At 48.3% G+C, this 27,313-nt stretch overlaps 1 protein-coding gene and 1 long non-coding RNA gene across 24 annotated transcripts in view; one reads left to right on the top strand and one right to left on the bottom strand.

Annotated features, from left to right (window-relative positions):
* The window catches only part of ANK1 (ankyrin 1), a 219,338-nt gene that overhangs the window by 105,687 nt on the left and 86,338 nt on the right, over window positions 1-27,313 (bottom strand). The window contains exon 1 of one of the 22 annotated variants that reach the window (XM_053901042.1): window positions 1,958-2,045. The exons of 20 other annotated variants lie outside the window; for them this stretch is intronic. Coding sequence is in view for 1 of the 2 variants with exons in the window: in XM_053901033.1 (XP_053757008.1) it covers window positions 1,333-1,371 (39 nt within the window). In the remaining variant the exon portion in view is untranslated. Of the gene's footprint in view, window positions 1-1,332; window positions 1,728-1,957; window positions 2,046-27,313 lie in introns of those variants that run through there. One more of the 22 variants, XM_053901033.1, reaches the window with a different exon arrangement.
* LOC109262273 (uncharacterized) lies at window positions 1,722-19,881 on the top strand. Of its 2 annotated transcripts, none has more exons than XR_002077693.2 (4): window positions 1,722-1,898; window positions 16,755-16,830; window positions 16,928-17,054; window positions 18,923-19,881. It is a non-coding gene; the product is annotated as an uncharacterized LOC109262273 (long non-coding RNA). The 2 variants fall into 2 exon arrangements; XR_002077694.2 differs by lacking the exon at window positions 18,923-19,881 and adding an exon at window positions 17,591-17,838.

Genomic DNA, 27,313 nt, shown 5'->3' with positions numbered 1-27,313 from the left:
AGATTCTTTCCTGGGGTTGCTGCAGCACATCCAGAAGACTAAGGGAGGCCAAGTTCCAGATGCAGAGCTGTCTGCTCGTATTCAGAGATTGCCCTCCACATCTGACAGTTCTTTCTTACTCAGCACCTGGCTAGTCCTAGGCCCCTGTTAGGCCTCTCAGGAAGAAAACGCAGCACCAGCCAGTGTGCACACCTGTGTGGCCCCTGCCTTTATCCCACTGACTACAGAGCATCAGATGTAAACCCTGGGCCTGACTAGGAGCATCAGAAGTGAACCCTGGACCACAGTGCGTGTTTTCATTAAGTTTTTCATTTTTCTTTCCAAAAAGTTGTGCTGGTAAAGGCTCACAAACTGTCTCCAGGAGCCCCAGTCAGATAGACTGCCATTGGCAAAGATAGAATGAACATATTAAAGGTGTCATTAAGGAAATAAAATATGCAAGCAGGGGCTCCTGGTTCCCTTATAATCTCCCAACACAACCGCCAGGCCTTGGGAAGAACCCTGCCCATTCCTGGGCACTTCCTAAGGCCGACCTTACAGCCTGGGTGATGCAGTGATGTGTGAGCAGCCAGAGTGGACCCTGATGTTGGGAAGACCTCGCGTGAGCCCCACTCTGCCACTTGATGCTATGCCTCACACAAGTTCCCAGACCTCAATTTCCCCATTGCCAAAACAAGGATGTTACACAGCCGCCCGGGAGGCCGGAGGATGACAGGGTACAGGGAAAGCAGGGGCTCCCCAGCACACAACATTGCTCTCATCCCCATTCATTTCCCGCTGGCTCTGGACCTCTGGGCACTAGTGTTTCTAAGGTTGAGGGGTCAGATGTGTGGAGGGCGATGGGGCCGCTTCTCCGGCTGAGGCCAGGGCCGTGGCATCCCCGCGGGTGCGGGTGGGTCCCCGCGAGGGGCAGCGAGGCGCCCCCCGCAGCAGAACCCGCTGGGCAGGACTGTCCTCCGGGGCGAGGGGACACGGCCTCGGCGAGGGCCCCGCGCGCCCCGGTCTCCTCCCCGCGCTCCCGCGTGCGCCGCCTCGCCCCGGCCGGCCACAGGTCGGGGCCGCCTCCCGCCACCGGCCCCTGCGCGGCGGTAGCCTCCAGGCCAAAGGAATTTTCCTCTGGATCCTGCTAGAAGCCTCGGCGCCCGGCTGGCGTGAGGCAGCAGAAGGGCCACCGGGGCGCGTCCCCGCACCCGCCCGAAAGTTGGCGCCCGCCGAGCCGGGCAGGACCCGCAGCCGGCGGCCAGGGGCGCTGCGGCCCGGACCCCGCACGGCGGCCGCCCAACGCGCGCCGAGCTCCCCGCCCGAGCGGCCGCGAGCAGGCCGTCCACTCACCGCAGAGTCTGGACCGGACCTGCCCTGTCTCGCTGCCATCGTCCGGCGCCCGCGCTGAAATCCGAGCCCGGCTCCCTGCTCCCCCTCCCCCGTTATCTGCTCGGCGGCGCTGGGAGCGCCAGCAAGTTACGCGGCATCTGGCTAAAAATACAGGCTCCCTCCGCTCGGTTCGGGTTCGGGCTCGGGCTCGGGCTCGGGCGCCCGGACCCTGCGCCCGGCCGCCCGGCCGCCCTCCAGCCAGCCAGCCAGCCAGCCGCTAATAGGATCTCTTCATTTTCTCTCCATTATTATGTCCGGTGGGAAAGTTAATGCGAAGCGATCTCCGGAGAGAAGGCACCTGCTGCCAAGCCCGGAGGAGGGGGTGCGTGGAGGGCGCGGGTGGGGGTGCGGCCCGAGCTGCAGGTGCCGGCCGGCCGGGCGAGGAGCGAGCGTCCTGCCGCTGCAGAAGGGAGGCACACACGTCCAATGGAGGTGAGGAGCTCCAAGCTGCATGGCGCTCCCGCCCTGCCTCCTGCCGCCCCGACTGCCCTAGTGAACGGGCCCCGGAGCCTGCAAAGACGGCCAGGGTGAGCTCAGCAAAGTCTATTTATGCCCCATAACCAATTTGCATGTTTTGAGCTCTTACATCGTGTCCTGAGATACCAGCTAATCAGCCTATTCCAGATTCTGCCAGAGAGCCGCCATGCGAAATGAAGCTGAGAGGCAGTACACAGATCTGTTATTACTATCTCCCTCATCCCTCAAGTCTGCTAGTGTTAATGAAACATCGGCTGGAGTAAGCTCCCAGTTTTCTGTTCCGGGACCATCTTCACCTTCTCCTGAGGTCATTTCAGGGGCAGATGTCAAAAACATCTGTGGGGGGGGGGGGGGCGTGGAGGGGAGGTGGCCAAGCCTTGGGGGCTATGCGAGATTATTAAGAACAGGTGACTAGAAGTGGTCAGCAAAAGCAATGCCAGGTAATTGCCCCCCCCCCCGGGGGGCAAGATTGCTTGTTCAGACCATGGATGTTATATCATGAGCCCGGCTTCATGTTCTCTTCAAATAACACTAAATGCTCTTTTTCCACCCCTCCTGCCCTGACACATAGGTATGGCCGAGCTGTGTGTGTGTTGGCGAGGAATTAACACACTGAGCACCTATTAGGTGATGGACATATTGCCTTACCTTAATTAATCCTCACAGCCACCCCATAAGGTAGACGATGCTTTTAGCTTGTAAAGGAACTGAGCCCAGACAGGTAGAGTCAGGACCATGGTCCCCACCAGTAAATGGAGGGTACAGCTGACCCAAAGCCCTTCCATTAACAGCACTGGCAAGATTCCTAACAAAAGTGTACTCAGGGCCAGGAATAGATAATGTGCAGCATGCTCCTGAAGGTTAGAAAAAAACTCTGAGAGTGTTTTCCAAAGTAAAGTGCTCTTCAAAGCCATTCAACAATTAAAGAAAAGTCCCAAACAAGTGGGATAAATAAAGATCAAGAGAAAAGGTCCATATGTTGTCAAAACAGAGAGGATCTGAAGTGTATAATGCAACCAAATCCTCTCCATGTGAGTGGAAAAAAAAAAAACTGGTATTTGAAGACTGCAGCATCAGAACTTTCTAGGTCTGAGACCCTCAACATCATTAGAGGATGAACTTCAGGATAGGCCACCTCTGAAAGGGGGGTGGAAAACACCTGCACTGCTGTACCAAAGGGCAAGGTCTGAGTATAGGAAGTCACCCCAGCCCTTCTCTCCCCATGCACACATTGTTAACACACAGGTCCCTACAGGTCTCTTGTCCCGTGCCTCTTAAAACTGTCTCTCAGATATGCTAAAATCCTCTACATAGAGAGCTTCAATTAATAAATTATGGTTACTGGAACAGCCCTGATCATAGCCCAGTGTAGTATCTCAAGGGATTCTAAAGCACCACTCAACATTAATATTTAGAGAGAGAGAAAACGCCCTACTCAAATGGAAGATAAAGAATATGCAGACTACTTTCAAAAACCGATACAACTGACTGCACCATGAAACACAGACCACTTTTTTAGCAGCTACATTAAGGTTTGATTGCCATACCATAAACAGTGTATTTAAAATGTACAATTTGGTAAGTTTTGGTATATGTATACCCCCATAAAACCATCATGATACAGTCATGATAATGAACCTCCAGAATCACCTCCAAAAATTTCCTCCTACATCATGATCCCTCCCTTGTGCCAGTAGGTCCACATCCCTGCCAATACTTGGTATGGCCAATCTTAATTTAGAAATACTAGTAGATGTGCAGTAGTATTTCACTGTGGCTTTCATTTGCACTCGTCTAATAGCTAATGGTGTTAAACATCTTTTCAGAGGATTATTTGCCATCCACATATCTTCTTTGGTATCATATTTGTTCAAACCTTTTGCCCACTTCTAAGTCAGGTTGTTTGTTTTATTATTGAGTTTTGACAGTTCTTTATATACAGAGTAACTGTTTATTTTATTTTTTTTTATTTCTGAGTGAGCACAAGTGGGGGAGGAGCAAAGAGAGAGGGAGACACAAAATTGGAAGCAGGCTCCAGGCTCCGAGCTGTCAGCGCAGAGCCTGACATGGGGTTCAAACCCACAAACTGTGAGATCATGACCTGAGTTGAAGTTGCACGCTTAACCGACTGAGCCACCCAGGCACTCCCAGAATATCTGTTTTAAAAGTGAGATAAACTAAGACCTTGCAAGTAAAGTGAAATATTCAAAGTTAAAATAGGAAAACATCCCCAGTCTAATTTTGGTACCTAGATATTAAAGCTCCTAAGTCCAGTGTTCCTTGTACCGTCCAATGCTATGGGTTTTACACAACCAAAAAGAAAAAGGACGAGATAGTTATAGTGGACCAGAAGCTGAATACAACCCATAGCATTGTGAGAGTAATGGGAAAGATGCTGAGGTACTATCAGAGGAACTGACCAGGACTGGCAAGAATTCTTTAAAAAAAATTTTTTTTAATGTTTATTTAATTTTGAGAGAGAGAGACAGAGTGCGAGCAGGGGAGGGGCAGAGAGAGAAGGAGACACAAATCGGAAGCAGGCTCCAGGCTCTGAGCTATCAGCACAGAGCCCCATGCAGCATTCGAACTCATGGACGGCAAGATTGTGACCTGAGCCAAAGTCGGACGCTCAACCGACTGAGCCATCTAGGTGCCCCAGGATTGTTACAAATTCTTGATGTTACCCATGACCTCATTAAGGTTGAGGCTTTACAACTTAAATATGCAAAGAGGCAAGGCCCAAGAGGAGAAGAAAGGAAACAGTGTCAGACATGAAGGAGCTGAGGTGACTGGCACTAAGGAGAATAAAGGATTTGGCCCTTCAGATGTAAAGTCCTCCTTCTGGCACTAGAACCCCAGCACAGGCCTAATGATATGGTGCCTCTCTCAAGTGTGGTAGCCAGGTGACCATGATTCCATTATAAGCTTCTCACAGGCAGAGGCAGCTTGGTTCAAATGTTCTGTATTCCCAATCCCTCCCCCTCGCCTTCCCCATCTGCTCCCCTGTGTGATTAGCACAGTGCTGGGCAGTGGTGCCCAATAAATGCTTGCTTACCAATGTTTGAAAAGGGCAAACCCACCGTCATAAGGAAAGGGTAAGTCATGGGGTTGAAAACTGAGGTAGAGAAGATTTACATTAGGCATTAGACAGGAAGAACTTTCCAGCTGTTGGGGATATGACTTAATAGAACTCATTATTCAGAAAGGGCTGAATCTTTGCTGGGAATCCTTCAGGATAGCAGAGACAGATAACTCACCATTTGATATGGCATATAGAAGCAGGATAAACTAAATGACTTGTCATGGTGTCTTTGGGCTCTAGGCATTCAGAAAGATAAGGGATTATTATTTTCTCCATGAGCTGACTGTCCCTTCTCCACCCTCCATCACCACCACACCTTTAGATGACAAATAACCATCCTGCTCCCTGCCAGTTTCCTTTTTTTTCCATACCTGAAGGCTGCACTTTTTTTTTTAATTCTTTTTAACGTTTCTATTCATTTTTGAGAGACAGAGAGAGACAGGACATGAGCGGGGGAGGGGCAAAGAGAGAGGGAGACACAGAATCGGAAGCAGGAAGCAGGCTCCAGGCTCTGAGCTGTCAGCACAGAGCCCAATGCGGGGCTCGAACCCATGAACCATGAGATCATGACCTGAGCCGAAGTCAGACGCTTAACTGACCGAGCCACCCCAAGGCTGCACTTTTTATTGCAGGTATTGAATGTATCAGGAGATCTGCCAGTGACAGTCACTGAAACCGAAGTAAAGCAACAGAAAGGAACTGATTAGCTAAAGAAAAAACCAGAGGTTCTCAGGAAGGACACAAGACCCCTTGTTCCATCCTATAGGTTCATAGGGTCTACAGGTTTTTCCCAATCTTGCTAAATACTTTACCAACTGTCTCTGCAGTTCCCTAGGCTGATGAGCATAATGAGATGCTAGAGGCTTCCGCTGTGGAGCCTGTCCTCTAGGCCACATCCAGCTATGTCAGGAGGAGACAGTGCAGGAGAAGAAAGGGAAGCAATTCATTGTATAATACAGAAAATCCGTGAGTGGAGTGGGAGCCCAGGACAATCTATGGGGACCCTGCAGTGAATTCCTCCAAGAATCTAGCTCTTCCACAAACTGGGAGAACACGTCTCTTTGCTCAAAAGCCTGGAGCAAAGGATCCCAGGTGCATGGGATTCTCAGATGACTGTGCCTCCCGCAGAATGTTTTGGGGGGACAGGAACAGGCAGCTGCAGGCAGCGGCCAGCCAGGACACAAGCTGGCTCCCGTCTAAAGGAATGTGAGAGCTGACATTCAGGGCAGACCCGGGATTCCAGAGAAAGGCCTCCTGTCACCTCACGCCCTGGACAGCAGCTACTGCTCTCCCCCTTCAATTAACTCAAGGACAGATGTGCCCCTCCTGCTCCTCTGGTCTAATCCCCCTCCAACTCAGACATGGAACTAACTTAGTAACAATGGCACTATTTGCTTCTCTGGGCAGCCTTCAAACACTCAAAGTTAGTAGGCCCGCTGCTCTGCAGTTGCACTGTGTAAATTTTGATAAGGGAAGTAACTTTTCTGAGTATTGGTTTCTTCATCAGTAAAATAAAAATAACTTGACTCACGTCTCCAGGTATTATGAAAATAATGTAGGGGCACCTGGGTGGCTCAGTTGGTTAAACGTCCAAGTCTTGACTTCAGCTCAGGGCATGATCCCAGGGTCATGGGATCAAGCCCCACATCAAGCTCTGAGCTGAGGATGAAGCCTGCTTAAGATTCTCTCCCTCCCTGTCCCTCTGCCCCTCCCCTGCTTGCATGTACTCTCTCTCTCTCTCTCTCTCTCAAAATAAAAAATAACAATAATATAATATAATAAAATAATAATGTAAATGCCTAGCACCACTAAGGACACACAGCAGGTACTCAATAAGTGACAACTAACATCTCTTCTTTTCCTCCTCTCCTCCCCTTCTTCTCAACTAAAGCTTCCGTCAATGGTTAACCCTTCCCACCGCCCAGAGTGTTGCTGATCTTGTTTCTATTCTGGAAAATTAGGGCCTTGTTACAGCTTAGCCAAGGTCAAACATTCACAGCTGTGAATAGGACCCCAAGAGCCCCCAGCACTCTGCTACAACGACTGGAGTTGGGCTTCTGATGCACCATTTCAATGCAGTGAAGAAACAAGTCTCGAGTCGTGTGTACAGCCGAGCCTCAGGTCTGACAGCTCCCCCTGCGGCTTCCCGGCTGCTGGCTGCAGTACGGCCTGCTGACAAGTACAACTCTGCTCTCGACCATTCTTCTATCTGTCCAGCCCCTCATGCACGCAGGGAGGTGCCCCAGCTCCTGGAGACTCTGGGCACAGAGGATAAGGCTGCCTAGCAGGAGCTCCACCCTTTACTGAGAAAGGCAGGCTCGTTTATCGCTGCTGGAGCCAGCCATCAACCACCCCGGGGACTGTGTAAACCATTAAGAGCATCACTGCTGGGAAAATGTTATTCCTCATCCAGACACTGTTGCACCCCCCTGCACTAGCCCCACCCCCTCCACCTACTGATTAATTGGGAAGGAACTTTACAGAATATGGGCTGCAGCTATTACACTGGGTGGACTGAGAAGTCCAGTCTGACTCCCCTCAGACCTTGTAATTCCTTCTTAAGCTTTTCAATAGTGAGAGAAGAAAGGGAAAGGAGAAAAGACAGTCTGGGTTGTTTTGCTATTTAATTTTGTGTGGAGAGCACCCAGTGGCCAGCTGGATAGCCCTGGGTGCCCCCCCTCACTGGAGCAAGGGATCCCAAGTGTGGGGTCTATTTAGGGAGGTGATCAGAGCTGGGTATCAGGTCCCATAGCACTGGCACTGATCTCTATCATGTTCCTTTTAAGAGGGTTGGCAGCCCCGGAGTCTATTTTTAAACCCATGAGAAAGGTGCTACAGGGAATCCAGAGAGGGCCAGCATTAAACCCGAGATCACTGCAGGGGAGGCGGGGGACAGCAAAGCTGAATCTAGGATTTTCTCTTCATATACCCACAGGGGTTCCCCTCATTCCTGGGACTGGATAATGGCTGTCCTTCCAAAGGGATCTTTTTAGCTGTAAGCCCACTCTGACACAGCCTCAGTGGAACCGGACTCCTCACAAACCCTCAACTTGGAAAACGGTTTTACACTCTGGGTTGCTTTTTCAGTATTGAGATTTTTCGGGTATATCCCCACTCCTGGTGTGAAAAAAAAACCAACATGCTTTTGAGTATATTTGTTATCTCCCTCTCTGATTTTCAAATCATGTGCTCTGGAGCACTCCTCCCCCCCCCCCCCCCCAACATGGACAAGCTCAAAGCCAAGTTTGCCAAAGGGAAGGACCAACAAAGCCCGACCTCCCCAGTGGTCTCTGTGCCCAGTGCCCCAGAAACCCTGCCCCTGTGCTGGAGGGAAAAGAGGGGAGCGAACCCAGTGGCAAGTCTATAAGGGACAGGATTATTTTCCCAATAGTAAGAAGCAAACAGGCATCCAAACGTCACTGTCTCTCAGCCAATAACCAGATGAAGAGAGCAGAATGTTTTATGTACAATAACAAATTTCAACTTCAGTATCCATTTCTGTCTTTGGATAAGAAATAGAACTGGAATTCCTAAACAACTCGATGCCTCAAAAATAAGCAAATGGCTTTTGTCTGCTGAGCAGTTCTGGACCCACTCAGGGCTACCCAGGCAGGGAAAAAAGTATGAGATGAGGGGTCCCCTCATATTTGTTCATCTCAGCATCTCTACACCCAGCACAAAGCAGCACGAATACATGTCTCTCGAGTGGAACAGGATTTTGTTCCTCAAGTAGGCCAAATGGCTGGGTCAAAACAACACACATGAGTGTTAGCATGATACAGACCACACACCAGAGGCTCAGGAAACATTGGCTCAACTGGAATCCAAAGAAATTCATTCAATTCAGATTTTAAAATGAGTCACATCCATGAAAAAAAAAATCAGATGTTCTAAGCTGTTGGCCAAATTGTTCATTTCGCCACATGCTGTCATGGCCCCTGTGGAAACGGCCTTGGAACCAGTCACTTCATAGGCGGGGAAGAGCCCTGGGCTGTGCAGGAGGAAAGGATCCTGCACCCCAGTGTGCACCTCCAGGCTTTTCCCCACAATTTCCATTAGCACAAAACTACCAGCTCAGGCCGAACAAGCGAGTTGGCTTCCTCACTCCCAAGGCGGTCATGCAGATAGGTCCTTAACAGATCCCATCTCTCTGCTGTGGGTGAGAGGGTGTTGACAGGTCATGGGGTGCATGAATATAATTCTAAAGGCATCACCCTCATCAAGTGTGCTGGCCCATGTCCCGTTGCCATGTTTCATTTTTGCCACCGTGCGGGGCTCTGGCTGTGCTCAGAACCGACACTTCAGAACATATTGCCTGGCTGCTGACTGGGGAGCCCAGACTCAGGGCGGAAATTACACACATTTTGGAAAACATGTACGAGACACGCTGCCAGAATGGCCTGGTTTACTACACTCTGTCCAGTGCTCCCACACATTATGGAAACCTTCCTCTGCAGCCCGCTGCTTAGGAGAAGAAACTCACTTCACATTTGGACGTGCTCACATGGGCTTGGTTATTGGCAGCAAACCCCATGGCTCAGTTTCCAAAGGATGTCCAAGTGCCCGTTCAGAGAGCCCTACATGGCTGACCAGTAGATCTGCTCAGGCCTTTCCCTTATTTGAAAAATTCTCCCTAAGGAGAGAAAGCCAGAATGGGTAGCCTGTCACCAGCCTGACCTGCCTAAAGAATTCCAGAGGGGCCTGTGCTCCCCAAACTTTGCCTGGCCTCTGGAGCAAGGATTCCTCAGCTTGGGGGAGGCAGAGTTGATTCCACTAGGAATTGGAGCCTGGGAAGATCATGCCCTGTGACCCCGCTTCCCTGCCCTCTGGCCCATCATACTTCACTCTAGTGACAATGAGGTACAGAGAAAAGAGCAGGAGGGGGAAAGAATCTGAAAATAATAACAGTTCAGATTTAAGAGCTAGGTGCTGTTCTAAGTATTTTAGATGTCTACACATTGAATCCTCACAACTACCCTAGAAAGAAGCTGCCATGGAAGTATTCCCATCTCACAGAAGGCAAGGTATGGCACAAAAACATTTAGTAATTTGCCCAAAGTCACTCAAGAGCACTACATGCTTTGGGCCATGCGTGAAGCAGAGGGAAGAGAGTCACTCTGGTTTTTGCTTGATTATATGAGCTAAGGGATTTTTAGGGTAGATAAAAAAGTGAAATTCAGTATTCTCCAGGAAGAATGGCTCAGTCTTGGAAATTTGAGTGCAAGCAAGGGCCTCTTTATTATTTTGGCCATTCCCGCTGGTCAGAAGGGAGCCCAGCCACGGATCAGAGGCACGTTCAATGCAGAAATGTTTATAGGACCTAGGCCCTAAAGGGATTAATGACAGGTGACTGAGCCAAGATGGTCTCTCCCATAAGGTTGGGGAAGTGGAGAGTCTTGAAACAATCCCAGTCTACTCCCACCGAGTTCTCTAGAATTATCACAGTAACTTCAGGAATACCCCCTTTGGAACCAGGTGCAAGCAGCACCAGGAAGCAGGTGCAAACAGCCTCTGCAGCTAGCCCTGGGGAGGGATAATGAGCTGGTGGAGTCCTTAGGGACGCCCTGCTGTAGCACTGACTTCTTTCCCCGTCCTTAGGGCGCTGATGGTCAGGGGCAGACCCAGCAGGCCAAATGCTGACTGAAGAAGTTTCTTCTCTCTTCCTGGAGCCAAAACACTTCAAAGCAATTAAGCCCAATTAAACCAGTACCTGGCCTGCCTACCATCCCCTGAATTTTGCCATTCCTCACAACCTGACAGCTTCCTGCAAGATCTTCTTAAGCTCCTTTCACAACAGGACACTTAGAAGTTAACACTGAAGAACACCTTGGTATCTGCCTTCTACTTCCCGGGGCCTCTTTTCTCTCTCCTACCAAGGCAATAAGAGCAGGTGCCACACATAATATTTCACACGGGGCTCATCATATTATTCTTAATAATTGAATAGAGACCATTATCTTTCTATTTAATCCTCTTGTGAATTCTGGCTGGCTTCTCTGTGAGATATATTTTCATACAGTATTTATATCACCCCTTTTATAATTACTTAAATAAAAGGGGAGGAAATAAGTTATAAATCATCAGCCACATCTGCATTTCTCTCTGTCTCTCTTATCTGCAGAAATCCCCACCTACAGTAGGTGAATCCCAAGGTAGGTCACTCATTTGGACATTTCTAATCTGTACAGTGATGAAGCATGTCTAGATGGTCCCTTTTCTAAACTTTGGCTTCATATCTTTTTAAAGAAATAAAATGTTATAGAAGCATTACTGTGCTTTCCATATCTAAAATTTTATGACTTTATGAATACCCTACTTCTAGTCTAAAATCAACCTTGACTTCTTCTTCTATAAACTGCTTTTCAAGATGACCTTTCTCAGCACCCCTGACCTTGAACTGCTAAATAAAGGTACATTAGGTATTGGAGAAAGAATAAGAGAAATGGGCAGTGAACCAAGTATCACTAAAAAACCCATTATCATTTCTGTAATGACTGAGCTAGTTCTTAGCCTCTTAGAGAAAGAAAGAGAGAGAGAGACATTTCCAGGATTTCTGAAATGAGATACAAAGATGACAATCAACACATCCAGAGGAAAATCATTGCCAATATCCATATCAGCCTTTGGTCCCTAAAATGCTTTTAGGGTGAGGCTAACAGAGATAAATGATCAACAAAAGACTTGGTGGTGCTGATAGGTCTGCTTCTCATTCCTTTATTCTTCCATTCAGATATGAACTGTTGAATTGCCACGTGCAATCCAAGAACCCAATGGAAGACATACATTAAGTATATTCCATGGTTGCTACCCTTGGGAAGATGGCAAACTAGTAGAGATAAAGATATAGTTATATAGAAAATAAATAGAACAACAAAAGGGGTAAAGATTCAGTAAGTGATGCCCCCATGGCACGGTTAAAACCAAACAAGAGGTTCCAACAAGAAGTGCCAGGAGTTTAAAGGAGAGGCTGAGGTCAGAGGATGCCACAGCACTCAGGGCAACCTTTTGTCCAGCAGTGAGACTTGAACCAACCATAAGGACAGCCGGTTTTTAGAAAGTCATGGGGATCAATTTCAATTTGGAGCTTGTGCCCCAGGTGTTTGGTTATAGAAGACAGAACACACGGATCCAGAAACAAACATTTGTAAATATAAATATATAAGTAAGGCAACAAAATAAATATGTCTACTCTGGGGAACTCTATGAATACTACGTAAAAGAATAATTAATTCCAAATGATAGTACAGCTTTTAACGTTTTACACGTCTCTTGTCACGAGGTTGAAGGGAGCTGCCATCTCTCACAAAGGTTTTATGCAAACATGAAAATGAGATGATGGTTATTGGACTCATTCATTTGTTTAAAAAACATCTAGGGGCACCTGGGTGACTCATTCAGTTAAGCATCCGACTTTGGCTCAGGTCATGATCTCACGGTTTGTGAGTTTGAACCCTACATCGGGTTCTGCACTGGTGGTGCAGAATTTGCTTGGGTTCTCTCTCTCCCTCTCTCTCTGCCTCTTCCCCACTTGTGCTCTCTCTCTCCCTCTCAAAATGAATAAATAAACTTAAAAAAAATTTTTTTAAATATCTGTATCGGGGTACCTGACTGGCTCAGTCAGTAGAGTACGTGACTCTTGATCTCGGAGTTGTGAGTTCAAGCCCCACATTGGGTGTAGAGCTTAAAGAAATGTATATATCTGTTTGATTGTTAGATGCCAGACACTCTTTAGGATACAGCACTGAACAGAGAGACAAATGTCCTGCCCTCAACGAGCTTACTTTCTAACTGGAGAGAGAGCAAGTGGATGGACAAGCAATAAGACATTGATCCTACAGGGAAGTGATAAGGGCCACAAAGGACAATCACACAAGGAAACGGACAGAGAGTAAGATGGGATACAGTGTTAGACACAGGAGGCCTCTCTGAGAAGGTGATGTTGGAGCAGAGGCCTGAATGCAGACAGAGATGGAGTGTGTGGCATCTGGAAATGCAAAGGTTGTGAGAGGTCCACTTGACACAGTCAAGGAATATTCTAGTGCTCTACCCGAGTCTCTGCCACCACCGAGGCACACCTCTTGCTGGGTCTGGAGTGCCCTGTTCTATACCAACAGATTCTATGCATCTTTTGACACCCATGGGACAAGAAGTTCAAAGCACTCACTAGTAGAGGAACCAAAAGAAAGAAACAGTAACAGGTAACATTTGGGGGTGCTTACTATGTGGTAAGCATCGTTCTAAGCATCTTACAAGTGCTAGCTCATTTAATCCTCACGGCAATTTTAGAAGATATATATATATATAACTGGCCTTATTTTATGAGTGGAAAACAGAAGCACAGAGAGGTTAACAAACTTGCCCAAGGTCACACAGCATATAAGTGGTAGGGTCAGGATTTGAACTCAGCAATTTGGGGCCAAACCTGTTCTTGCAAGCAATCTGCTTTAGTGGACAATGAGACTGTGGAAGGATAGAAAAGCCCAGGAACTCTGAGGAAGCCATAAATAAACGAGACGTCAGTTCTGGCTGGGAGAGAGAGGAGAGAAAGCCAGGGAAGGTCTCTGTTCTATAATGGCAGCGAGGTGCATTCCACAGCGGTGCTTTGTCCAGGCCACTTACTCTAATTATTATTTAGCATTTGCTAAGTGCCTCCACTGTGCTGAGGCCAATCAGGGAAGCTGAAGCCACAGACAGCTGAAACAGACCCCGGGGGCCTCCCTGGGGATGCCCTGGAATACAGCTGGCTAATCAGACCGGATAGGAGGCCCAAGTTCACCTCCTCTCAATTTTTAACCAGTAACTTTCAATTATTTCCTCTTGGACTCTGACTGAATTCATAAATAGCATTAACATTTTTCAAATGCCTGTAGGAGTTTGTTGAGTTAACCTGAGTGACTCATTATTATAGCATTCAGCTTATTCTCCTCTGTTCCTGGGGGATGAGACATCCTCCTACACCCCACCCAGTGGGGAGGGGAGAGGAGCAGACTCCTCTCCTTCTAGATTCTTACCACCCAAGAGGATTGATGCTTGTCGGGCTCACAGGGCAATGATTTTCCTGGAGCCCAAAGCCTGCTTGGCTTCAGAACTCGCCCAGGTCACTCTGAGGGAGCCTGTGTGTGTGTGCACATGGACAGTCCCTGTGTGAGCAGCTTCAGACACTGAGACAAACAGTGGACACAAGGGCATTAGACTCTGGGGCTGGAGGCAGGGGAGGAGAGAGGATGGTTAAGAGGGCAGGGGACAGCTGAGGGCACTGTTTTTTCTGCAGGATGGTGTATTCTATTTTTTTTGTTGTTGTTTATTTTTCAGAGAGAGAGAGAGAGAGAGCAGGTGAGAGACAGAGAGAGGAGAACAGAGGATCCCAAGCAGGCTCTGTGTTGACAGCAGAGAGCCTGATGTGGGGCTCAAACTCACGGACTTTGAGATCATGACCTGAGTGGAAGTCAGACACTCAAACAAATGAGCCACCCAGGCACTCCGGCAGGTGCCTTCTAGTTTACCAGACAGAGTACTTAAAGAGGGTGCAGGCAGTTGGGGGAGGGGAGAGAATACGCCACATACAAAAAAAATCCAGAGTGGTTTGACATTGAACTTGCAATCATGCCTCACTAAGAAACTGGTGAAGTCCTTAACCAGAAAGGCTAAAGAGAACTGTCTCTGCCCTCTGCTTCTTGTGGAAAGTCTCCCTCTTTGGGAATAAAAAGTCACCACTTTGGGTCTGAACTGGAGGCTCTATTTGGAAGGCGTGAGACAGGAGGTGAAAACCAGTCAGATGTTTTGTCAGTGACGAGGAGGGGGATTCATCTGCCCTCGTACTTAACCCCTAAATCTCCTCAGCCACCTCAACCTTCCCTGCCGTCTGCAGTTTTCCTAGATGGTCAGCAAGCTTTGGACCATCCGCAGACCCCTGCCTCATGGCTCTCCCCTACTTGAAAAGGCACTGTGTTGTGCCATCCGAGGGACCCTTTTCAGATGGATCCCACAGGAGCCACCCCCAGACAGCAGCTGTGCAAGGTGCCTTCTGCTCGGGTGCCACATCCCATGGGTCACAGGTGTGGAGGGCTCAGTAGGGCCCACCTTCCCAGGCTCTCTGAGCCCTGGGTGCTCAGACACTGATCTCACCACCCTTCCTACCTCTCTGTCCACTTCCAATTTCCCCTCATACACTGCTGCTGTCTTCTGCAAAAGAAGAAGCACGCAGTCATTCCCAAACCCAACGGAAATTGAAATCAGAAACTGAACTCAGAGCTGTGTGCTCTGAGTACAGCCAGAAAGGCACAGACTTCAGGGCCTGGGAACAACCCCTCATCTCCAGGTCTGGAAGGATGAAGTGGCTGGCTCAGGGTTACAGGTCATGGCAGAGGTAGAACCACAGACCAGTCCTCTGTCTTCTAGTCCAGCATATTCTGCAAGCTCATCCCTGGAGTCTGCTTGGGTGGTCTCTTCTCCCTGCCCCTACTGGACACAGACGGCAAGAACCAATGGAGGAAGGAGAGTGGAGGGCCAGGGGAAGGCGGAAGGTCTCCAAGGCCATGAGGCAGATGTCAACTTCAAGTCTGACCTCAGAGCCCAGGGTTAGGGAGGTGAGAACAAGTGCTGAGGGTGAAGGAGCTAATTCAGTAGGGGCGGAGGGATCCATGGCTGTTTGCAACTCCCTCCCTGACGCTACCGGCTGGTGGCTGGCTCCATCTAAATTAAGGCCAAGGGCAGAGCAGTCAAAACAACCCCTGGCCAAACTAGGAATACAGCTAGTAAACCCAAGGATTTAAATCAACGGGATTCTAAACGGCTAGGTACAAAACAGGAGCTTAGTAACTACTTGCTGAGACCTTAAACTCTCTGAGTTTAGAGAGATTGGACTGTTCATATGCCTGCCTACCCATCCTTCTCCCCACCCCTCCCCCCAGCACCAGCCTAAGGGTCCAGGAACCCTTCAGCAAGGGGACCTGCCTGTCCTGCCCTCTTCTTTCCGATGTTTTGTCCCCCAGCGCACCCCAGTTCTGGGACTGTGTACCCCTGCTATGGGACTGCCCAACAGAAGAAGGAATATTTCCGTAGACAGCTGTGAAATCAAACATGCAAACTCGCAAAGCCAAGACGTAGGGCCAAAAAGGAATTGGGTGTGTTGTAGGGAAGCTCATCTGTGCCGGCTGAGGATGTGCCCGCCGCGTCTTGGGTAAATTTTTCCAACTGGGAGAAAAAAAGGCTGCTTTTTTCTTCAGGCTTCCTCTGCCAGTCTCTAGCTGTTTGCCACCAACCAGTGAGTGATTGCAAGCAAGTCACCTAACATCCCGTTCACCAGTTTCCACCTCCACAAAATGAGACCGTATATCCAGTGGGGGCATCGTACTGAGTGAGTCAGTTCAGTATCCTGTAGGCCTGTCTCTAAATATCTGTAAGGCCCCACTGCTCCCCAGGTATTTCCTGACACCTATGAGAACCATCTCAGGTGGTCTTGGATTCTTGGTGAGTCAGACAATAAGCCTTTTATTTGAATCAAAATAGAGTACATTGCATATATTAATTCTTATTCCATCTGACACGTTTAGAGTTAGGGCATCTCTAATCACCTATGCAAATCTAAGTAAACAAGATGCAAATCTGGGTCCCAAATTACGAAAGAATTCCATCCTATTCAGCCTATAAAATTTCAAGTATTTCATTGCCTTGACCATTAGACACCAGCTGATCAGAAAGTCCCAAGATTTCTGTTGTATGTACTAAACAGTATAGGCATTCCCAAAATATCCACACCAGAAAAAGCTCCTTTGCTCATCCAGAATCCATTTCGCCTGATTGAATCATTTTCTCATTTCCACAGAGAGCTATTAAACCAACCATGCAAGTTATCAAGGCCCCACAGACCCAGGAGGAGAAAGAAACTAGACAACGTTTAGGTAAGTCAACCCTCAGAAAAGTAACTGTGCATCGAAGTGAATACAACACATTCAGTTCACCAAACCCCATTTCCTCTTTGTGTGGTTTGTCTTGCAGTTACATCATTCAAGGCTATCCTTCCCAAGGACATCTAAGCCCTATTCCTGGTCCACACCACTGTCCTTCCTTGGAAAATTTTGACGGGGCTCTGATCACTTCCCTCCCTGGAGAATTCCAACTGTTGGTAAGTCCTTCCTCACGGAAGATTGGAATCTGCTTTCCTGTGGCTCTACCCCACCTTTCACCTGGTAATGACCTTGCAAACACCATGGGGTGAGTCTCTGCTCTTGCCAGTGGCACCCGTGACATTTAGGGACTTTCTTCCACTCTCTTTGTTCTTTTCTGTTCCTTGTTCCTTCAAGGCTTCCCCCAGACACCATTCCAGACTCTTTTCCTTGGTGATTTCCTGCCTATATAATGTGCTCCAATTACCAAGGGTCTCCCCTAAAATGACAATCTGAACACCACCCTCTCAATGTAGCCTGATTCTACATTTCCCAAAGTGTGTTCCCAGAACCACAGCCCTGTGCAATGTCACCCCCCCCCCCCCACCGCTCCCCGTGCAAAGGGTGCTCTGGGCAAGGAAACACAAATTCTATCCTTAGAGGGTTTCAAAACAAGGGATCGTGTTAGAGCTCTGAACAGTCTTGGAGAAAACCTGACCAACTAATATCTGACCCAGTGGTATCTGACCCTAAAATTCGTTATTTTCCCACACAGCACATCAGGACAGGCTGGTCTTTCTCACTCTGACTGCTCTCCAGCTAGTTCAGCCTTCCAGACTTCCTCACAGTTTTCTGCTCCACTCTTTTTCACCCCATGAAGAACTTCAGTGCAATAGCTAACTGTAGTTAGTGAATTCCTTCTTAAAGAAAAATACCTTTTTGGGATATAATTAACCAGTTCCATAATTTTCCTGTTTTGTACATGGGAACTTTGGTATGTTACAGTTTCACCTCTTCAGTAAGACCCGCTTTTTTTTTAAGTTTATTTATTTATTGGGGGGGTGGGCAGAGAGAGAGGGTGAGAGAGAGGATCCCAAGCAGGCTCTGCACTGTCAGTGTGGAGCCCGAAGTGGCGCTCGAACCTGCAAGATCAAGACCTGAGCCAAAATCAACAGCCGGACGCTCAACCTACTGAGCCACCCAGGTGCCCCCCAGAACCCAATGGTTTTAATTTTAATTTTGTAAATTAAACATCCTGCAATGCGTCTGTTTTGGGGTCTAGATGTCTGCACACTTACTGACATAGTTCTACTTTGTACTTTTTAAAGTACAAGGGAGAGCCTGAGAACGGTGTGTCCAGTGAGGCTTTGTTGAAGGAATGGGGAAAGTGGTAGAATGATATGAAGGATCGTGGGTCTGCCACGATCCTGCCACAGGGCCAAATACACCCCCGAGTGAAGCATCTGGGGAGTGCGCTCCTGGGAGTCCCACATGAGATGCCACCACGTGGTCAGGGAAGAGAGAAGCCAGCCTCCACTTTTCTTCCTGAGTCTCCTCATATGAGAGCAGAATAAGGGACGGGTTAAGGAGTCAGGATCTGAGGGCCAGCTTTCTTGGCTTCATATCACAGTTCCAACACTTCCCACCTCCATAGCCCTGAGCAAATTAAATCTCTCTGTGCCTCAGTTTCCTGACCTATGACACGCAACAATTCATAGGGGGCCACCACAGTGATTAAATGAGTGAATACCTGTGTGATTCTTAGAACAGGACCCGGCACAGGGCTCAGGAGGCTCTTTTGTTTTCCTTCCCTCAGTTTGCTCTCTCCCATCCATCCATGGCTTTCCATTTTAATAAACTGAGACCAGAACTTCACTACGTCTCACCTGGACGACTCAGCACGCCCCGCCAGGCTCCCTCCCATCCACTTTACACGGTACCGCAAGAGCGAGCTTCCTGAACCACAGCCAGGATCCTGCAGCTCAGAACACTTCCGTTCCTCCCCACTGTTCTCCAGGTCCTTTGAACACCCTGGCGGGCCCTTCTTCATCTACTTTCCAGCTAACTTCCCAGCCTGATCTCATACCTGTCTTCTTTCTCTACCCAGGTTAACAGAAAAACCCACTGACCGCTCAGGATCTTTCCCCACGGTGGCTTCTCCCTCTGGGGCACCCTTCCACGTTCCCCTCTTCCTCCATTCTCCACTGTCTGCATCAAATCTATCCCTTACATCCCACTTGAAGGCACTATGTTCATGGACCTCCCCTCGATTGCCTCTGCTTGCAATATTCTCTCCTAGAATGTCCACAGCATTGTACCCCTGGCGGTAGATTCCTTTCTTCCTTGGGATCACAGTGGTTTGTGTCCTACTTCCCAGCTGAGAGGGCTTTAAGGGCAGCCACCACAGCCCATTCATTTCACTTCTGCATCGCCACAGGACCATCCCATCTCAGGTGCTCAGTAATTACTTATCAGCTTGGAGAATGCTCTGGGGCATGACTCTGAAGGAACAGGAGTGAAAGCAAGTCATGACGGGGATTAAAGGAATTAGGAACATTTCAGAGGAAGGCCTCCCTGTGTGAAAGGCAAGATGGAAGGGATCTTCAAGCAGCCCTCCTGCTGCCCCTGGGCCCTGAAAGAGCTTCCAGGAACCCGCCCCCAGTTCAGTTATCAGGCGATGGTCCTAATCTGTATGCATTTTTATTGTTATGCAAACAAAATTAGATTCAAACAAAGACTCTTAATTAACAAATTAAAGCTGCACCATGCACTTTTTTTTTTTTTCTGCACCATGCACTTCTTGCTCCAAATATCCCATCTATTCAAAGGCTAGAAACAAAATTCCTAACAGCCATGCAGCAAATGAATGGAGTTAGGGAAACAGGACTGGGTACCACAGTTGTCCTAATCCTGGAACACCTGTTTAAATAACAATTCGTGCCTGAGGCATTCAGAACAACCTGCTAATACTAACTCAGCGCCCAACACCAGCTCCTTGTGGTCGCCAGTGTTAAGTGCTACTGTCTGCATTTTTTCAGGTAGAGAAGCAAGGGCATTCACAAGTGATTTTTCTCTTTTTTTTAAATTTTTTTTAATGTTTATTTATTTTTGAGACAGAGAGAGACAGAGCATGAATGGGGGAGGGGCAGAGAGAGAGGAAGACACAGGATCGGAAGCAGGCTCCGGGCTCTGAGCCATCAGCCCAGAGCCCGACGTGGGGCTCGAACTCACGAACCGTGAGATCATGACCTGAGCTGAAGTCGGACGCTCAACCGACTGAGCCACCCAGGCGCCCCACAAGTGATTTTTCAAAACCCCAAAGGAAGACAATTTAGATGGAGACTGAATGTCCAAACCTCCCAACCAGTCAGCTCATCACTCCATCTGCAAATGTGTTTTAACCAAATCTGAGAAAAACTGCAGTTCTAATAAAAGGCTGTTTCTATAAGGGATTTCATAAGGAAAAGAATAAAGGCAGGGCTGGAGCAGAATCCATTTAACCCATCATTCAAAGCAACAACCTTGCCACATTTCCACGTTTCAACACACACACACACACACACACACACACACACACACACACAAGTCAGAGTTCAATGGTCATTCTTTTTTTTGTTTTAACTCCACAGTATTTATTTAGTGCCAGAGACATTGTGAAAGAGAGATAGACCAACTGCTAGATAAGGGTCATGACTTTAAGGGGGTGCCAAGGGCAGAGGGAACCGACACATGCAGAGGACAGTGGGCCTTCTCGGGCCCAAAGGAGGGGTGGTGTTTGGATTGGCACAGAGAGATAGGGATGGAGGGGCAGGTCCGGCCTGAGGGGCACACAGTCCTGGTTTGTTGGTGATTCGATTAAAAGCTTGGAGAAGTTGGGCTGGGAAGCTGCAGTCCAACAGGTGATACCGAGTAGCAATTCACACTCATTAGGCCAGGAAAAGAGCAACAATACCTCTGCTTCAGTGTGAGGGGAGGAGCTGCACTGGTCCAAGTCTAGGTCTGAATGTACACACTGCCACTGACCTGAATTTAACCCCCTAGAACCTGAGAGTGGTAGCTAGGAGAGATAGGGAACTTCCTTTTTTTTTTTTTTTTTTAAGTTTACTTATTTATTTTGAGAGAGAGAGAGAGAGAGAGAGACAGCACACGCATGCAAGCAGAGGAGGGGCAGAGAGAGGGGAGAGAGAATCTCAAGCAGGTTCCACACTGATGTGGGGCTCGAACTCACAAAGCATGAGATCATGACCTGAGCCAAACTCAAGAGTCACACTTAATCGACTGAGCCACCCAGGCGCCCCAGGAACTTTCTAATATGTGATACTATATTACCTTCTGAGGGATAGCCAGCAAAATCAACACATAATGCAGAGCACTAGTTAGCTTCAGAAGTCTTGAAAGATTGGGTATCCCTCAAATAAATATTAGAACATGGTTTATCTGATTGCAGTTCAAGTGAAAAAAAAGAGAGAGAGAGAGAGACAGAAAGAAGACAAACAATACTGGCTATAATAACACTCCCACTAATTAACCAGCCCTCCCCCCAACTTGGCACCCTGGCAGAGGCTGCTAATGTATCACACTCTTGCCCATCAGCCTACAAGTGGCTTCAGAATCTTTCTGAATACGGCATTTCAGGCAGCTGCTTCCAATCACTGGTGTGTCGACACAGGCAACGAGACTCATTTTCTATTCCTATGTTGTTTAATGAGCAATTTATAACAAACGTGATGCTCTCGGCTGTGGGGTATGAATGGCTCATCAGGCCTTAACACAGTCTTGATGACCTATTCTTCAAGATCATCCCCCCACACCCCACCCCCAGCTGATTTCTCTGATTGGTGCTTACCAAAATACTGTTATAACTGACTTGCCAGGTAGAATTTCTTAATGGGATGGAGTTCACTGACCAGAGAACGCAAAGAAGAACACAAGAACACCAGAGGACCAGAGATGTCATACCTCCCGTTGTGAAGCTGGCAGGCTGACGTCAACACCAGAGTCCTATGAGTCGGACTGGCATTAAGTCAGTTCCCAAACCCGCCTCTCTGTGCCTCAAAGTCAAGTAACCCGGCCTACAAGCTGAGGACCAGATCCCAAACCACAGGGGCACACATATGAGCAGCCTGTCGACACCCCCAGACAACAACCTTATTTCTTCTCCTGACTGCAACAAGACTCAGTTTCCTTATCTGTAACATGGGTGGTAATTCCTACGTGGCTTCTGTGAGCATTAAATGAGCGGAGGGGTGTAAACAATATAGCAGGGTGATTGGTACACAAAAGCTACTCGATAATGTGAATTGTCTGCCACTCCCCTTAATTAGGATGTCATCAATTCTCACCTGGAGAGCAGCAGTATTTTCCTAATTGGTTTCCACTCCCTGCCACTCCAATGACCCGTCTTCCTGAACCCTGCCACAGAGAGTGTTCTGATCATGATACTTTCCTGCTCAAAACCCTTTGCTGATTCCCCAACATCTGCAGAATAAAATCCAAAGTCTCAGGCTGATGTTCAGAAACTCAGTCTAGCCCCTGCCCACCTTTCATCCTCTTCTCCCACCACCCACCTGTCTCTGAACACCTGGACCACGCGACGCACCTTTCCCAGACACACGTGGTACCTCCACATCTTCCATACTTTTGACCATGCTTTCTCTGCAGCCAGCATCCTCCCAAACCCTGCTTTGTGAAATTCTACGGATTCTTCAAGGCCATTCAAAGTCCTCTCCCTCTACGAAGTTTCCCTGACAACCTCCCTTGTTCAACTGACAAACAGAATTAATTCTTCCCCATTCCAGTATCCACTAATGAGCACTTACCCTTTCCTGTTTCCTACTCTGTAAACTCTATTGACCTGAATTGAAGCTGTGTTGAAGGTAGGAAGTTCTTAGCATGTTGCATTAAGGACCATAGCTGGCCTCCTTGTACCAGCTAGAAATATTCAGAGTTTTTAGCATGTTGCATTAGGGTCCATAGCTGGCCTCCTTGGACCAGCTAGAAAGTGGCAGAATAGGGATTCAAACCTAGGTGGTCTGGCTGTAGAGCCCAAAGGCCTTCAGCACTGCTTGAGTGAGTCCACCTGCACCATGCAGGTTGGTCATTGGGAATACAGATTGGGGGGAGGGGGGGAGAAACAGGCACATAAAATAATAATTTCAGTGTGACCAGTCCTTGAGGTGAGAAAGATGTGCACCTGTCAGCATCCACCTACAGAGTGTTAGGGGACAGACAAAAGTTGGGAACCCAGCTGTGACACTTGGACCAGTTAATTTGCTGCTCAGCTTCTGTTTTCTCATCTGGAAAGTGACAATAATAATACCTACTTTGCAGGGTGATTTCAATATCAAATTAAGGGGCACCTGGGTGGCTCAGTCCAACTCTTGATTTCGGTTCAGGTCATGATCTCACGGTTCCCAGGATCAAGCCTCATGTTGAGCCCTCATGCTGCCAACATGAAGCCTGCTTTAGATTTTCTCTCTCTCTCTCTCTCTCTCTCTGCCCCTGCTCTACTCACTAGCAGGTACATGTGCTCTCTCTCTGTCTCTCTCTCTCAAAATGAATAAATAATCTTAAAAATATATATGCGTATCACATTAAGACAAAGTATGTAAAGAAAGTGCTATACTTGGTATATTGTAAAATGATATTATTCTGAGAGAGAAAAGGGACAGGACTCAGGGCCTCTCCCCAAACCCTAATGCAATGCGACTATGGCATAAAGAAAAAACTCCCTTAAAAGTAAACTCGTGAATCTGTGTTTCTTGAGCAATAAATCCTATAGGAATGCAGAAAGCAGGACATCAACTTAAAAGAGGGAGCCAGTTGGGGCGCCTGGGTGGCGCAGTCGGTTAAGCGTCCGACTTCAGCCAGGTCACGATCTCGCGGTCCGTGAGTTTCAGCCCGTGTCAGGCTCTGGGCTGATGGCTCGGAGCCTGGAGCCTGTTTCCGATTCTGTGTCTCCCTCTCTCTCTGCCCCTCCCCCGTTCATGCTCTGTCTCTCTCTGTCCCAAAAATAAATTAAAAACATTGAAAAAAAAATTAAAAAAAAAAAAGAGGGAGCCAGTCGCCCAAAAGAACTAGTGAGATCCAGATCAAACCAGTCTGCAGCAGATGGACCCCGAAGCTGGCCTTACAGTATGCACAGTGACCGCCAGGAGTACCCTCAAGTTACCTTTCCCTTATTGAAATGCTAAAGTTCATGCCCAGGGTGGAGACTTAACATGCTAATGAGACATACATGGACAAGCATGATCTCTAACATACGCCAGTGCCAAGAAACACCCCACCTCTACATGCTTCAACACCATCCTTTCCCCATCTAAGTTTGTTTAAGAAACTCTCCCTGACCTTGCCTCGGGGAGTCGGCCTGAGGACATTTTGTGTCCCTCCCTTGTGCACAGACCCCGATAAAACCTTGTCTGGAACTCTCCTTTGGCCTCTCGTCGATTTCTATTGCTTAGAGAGCTCACCAGCCACGTTTGGCATCAATTCCACACAGTGTTTGAAAAGTCGAGGGGAAAGGCATAGTTTTATCAGCCCTGGCACCAGTTCCAAGAAGCCTGGCCAGCTCCCAGGCTGACCCCATTGCCACCTGGATGGTGCATGCACGAGAAAGGTATTCACATCTGGCAACTCCATCACCAGTGCCTACGGCCACTTTCAGCCCAACAGCACTCATCAACTCGCACACTCCACATTGTGACGGGCAGCTTGCCTGGATCCAGATCTTGGGATAGACAAATACCTAGGAAGGAATCTTAGGGCCCAGTCACTGTCCTAGGCAAGAGAGTGAGCTTTTTCTTCCTTCATGCCCCCTCCTCCAGCACCTCACCCCTCTCCAGGCCCCTGTTCCATGAGCCTGCCCTCAATCCCACTCCTTGCTGTTGCCTAAATCCTCAACTAATCCCATGAAAATAAGAATTATTCCCCTGCATCTGTACCATTCAAGATCCTATTACAAAGGCTTAAGTGTATGCAATTAATACAAAAGGTATAGAGCTCAAAACCTCTTTTAAGAGCCTAACGAATAATCTCCAGTGCTGGAACTTCAGGCTTCACTGCAGACCTGGGGTGATGGTGTTAGAAGACAGGGATTCTGCTGGTACCTTTGGGTCATACCACCAGACAGAAACGTTCACCTGCCCCAAGGTGCAGCTTGCAGGTGACACACCCCTAACCCTCCCCTACCCTTGGAGAAAAGGAAAACCACAGGTGCATGACCCCACCTTACCCCATCCCACTGGGAGGAGAGGTGGCTAGAATGGGCAAGAGAGTGGGGCCCAGGAGGCTTTTCCGAGGAGCTGAAATCCACTCCATTGTCTGCAAATCATCATCACCCTTGATCAATGGCTGGGCCATCAGAGGACAGGACTGGACCAAAGCCAGTTTCTTTTCAGCTTTTACTTGCAATTTCCCAAAGGAAATTGAAACCAGGTGCTCTCTCTTACAAAATAATGCTTCACAATCCACTCCTGGAAAGGGCTGGGTGGTTTTCCGACCGCGATAGTCCTGGGGAGAGTGAGACCGGCTCCCCCCACCCCCATTCCCCGCCTCCTCCGTGTGCTAGTGACAACTGGTGCCTGCAGCTTTCTCAGGAGAGGGCTCGGGTTCCAGCCCCAGGCGGGAGAGTGGGGTTGTTTACTTGTTCTGTTTGTACTAATCTGTCCTTAAGCAAGTCCTCCCTTCTAGCAATCCCTGCTAGACCTGACCTGACCTTCCCTGACCACTTTCCCTTCCCTGACCACTTTCCACTCCAAGCTCATTTCAGCAGCTGGTTGGCCAGGCCCATTAGCTGTGGGACCGCTTCCGCCCTTAACACGCCTTCCTTCCTGTGCCGTGACAGTCAATTCGGGAGATAAATCAGCCTCTACCCAGAGAGCAAGCCGCAGAGGGGTGGTGTGGTCAAGGGTGAGCGGGAGGCAGGGGAGAAAACAATTCTGTTTCTCACTAGATCTCTAATTGGTTGTCACTGCCTGTCAGAAAATGATGACAAACTCCAAATGTGGCCTGAGCAGATTCACACAGGCCTCCGTCCCCACCGGGCCAGTCCCAGGAAGTGGGACGCTTGGCCAGCTGGGGCATTAGGCTGGGGCTGCCGACTTCTCACAGGGCCTGCTGGAGATTTGTTTTCCAAATAAATGACCCAACATATTCCTAACAGTCGATACTCATGGTTTGGACAAGTTCAGCCCCATGTTCAAGGCCATGGTTGATGCCAGGGAAAGTCGGAGATGTGACTCAAACATGACTCAGCTGGGGCTACTCCTCCTCTCCTGGCAGCCCCACTTGTAGGGGATGAGAGGTAAATAAGCGTAAAGAGAGAGAAAATGAGAAGGGCCTTAAGGGAGGTTCCAAGAAAGTGCAAGGAGAGTTCTGAGGAAGGAGAAACGATCTTGTGAATTTTTTTTTAAGGTCAATACAGAAACCACTAGGGCAGTGATTTGGGATTGCAGGTTTGTGACCAACCACACTAGTAGGAAGGGCTCAGCTGTGAGGGGTTTTGCAAGTAATTAAATGTAACCAACATTTAATGAGCACCTACTACTTGCCGGGTGCTATGCAACCTGCCGAGGATGCGACAGTGAACAAGACAAATGCAAGGCCCCTCAGGAGAAGCTTAGGAACATCATGTGAAAATTTCCACGTGCAGCCTGTTTGGTGTGCCTGGAGCAATTCTCATGGAGTCAGAGGTAGGAAGCAGAGTGGCAAAGATGGGCAGGCCAGGACAGGAGGGGTCTCATGAAGGAGTCTGGATTCTATCCCAAAAACCACGAAGCCCCTGAAGATTTAAAGCAGGGGAGTGACGCGATGATATTTGCCTTTCTACAAAATCAGCTAGGTTGTGTGTAAAGGGTGGGCCCCAGAAAAATTTTTTTAAAAATTTAAGAAATTAAATTTAAATTTAAAAAAATAAAAACATTTTTTTTTTTTAAAAAAAATGGTGGGTCCTGGAGGGCAAGACGCCCTGGAGGAAGACCATTTGTACTTTTTTTAATTTTTATTTTTAAAAAAAAATTTTTTTTCTTAATGTTTTTATTTATTTTTGAGACAGAGAGAGACAGAGCATGAGCAGGGAAGGGGCAGAGAGAGAGGGAGACACAGAATCGGAAGCAGGCTCCAGGCTCTGAGCCATCAGCACAGAGCCTGATGCGGGGCTCAAACTCACAGACTGTGAGATCATGACCTGAGCCGAAGTCAGACGCTCACCCGACTGAGCCACCCAGGCGCCCCTAATTTTTATTTTTTAAATGTTTATTTATTTATTTTGATAGAGTGTGTGCGGGTGAGCACCAGCGGGGTAGGGGCAGAGAGAGGGGGAGAGAAAGAATCCCAAGCACTGCTAGCGCAGAGCCCGACTCGGGGCTCCATCTCACAAACCGTGAGATCATGACCTGAGCTGAAATCAAGAGTGAGATGCTTAACCAACTGAGTCACCTAGGCGTCCCTCATTCACACTTCTTAAAACTTAGAGCAAATGCAAACTTCCCCCTCTGTGGCT

Source organism: Panthera pardus, unplaced genomic scaffold, assembly GCF_024362965.1.
Source record: "Panthera pardus isolate Hobbes unplaced genomic scaffold, ASM2436296v1 HiC_scaffold_13, whole genome shotgun sequence".
Lineage (NCBI taxonomy): Eukaryota > Metazoa > Chordata > Mammalia > Carnivora > Felidae > Panthera > Panthera pardus.
This window is presented reverse-complemented; position numbering and strand designations above follow the sequence as displayed.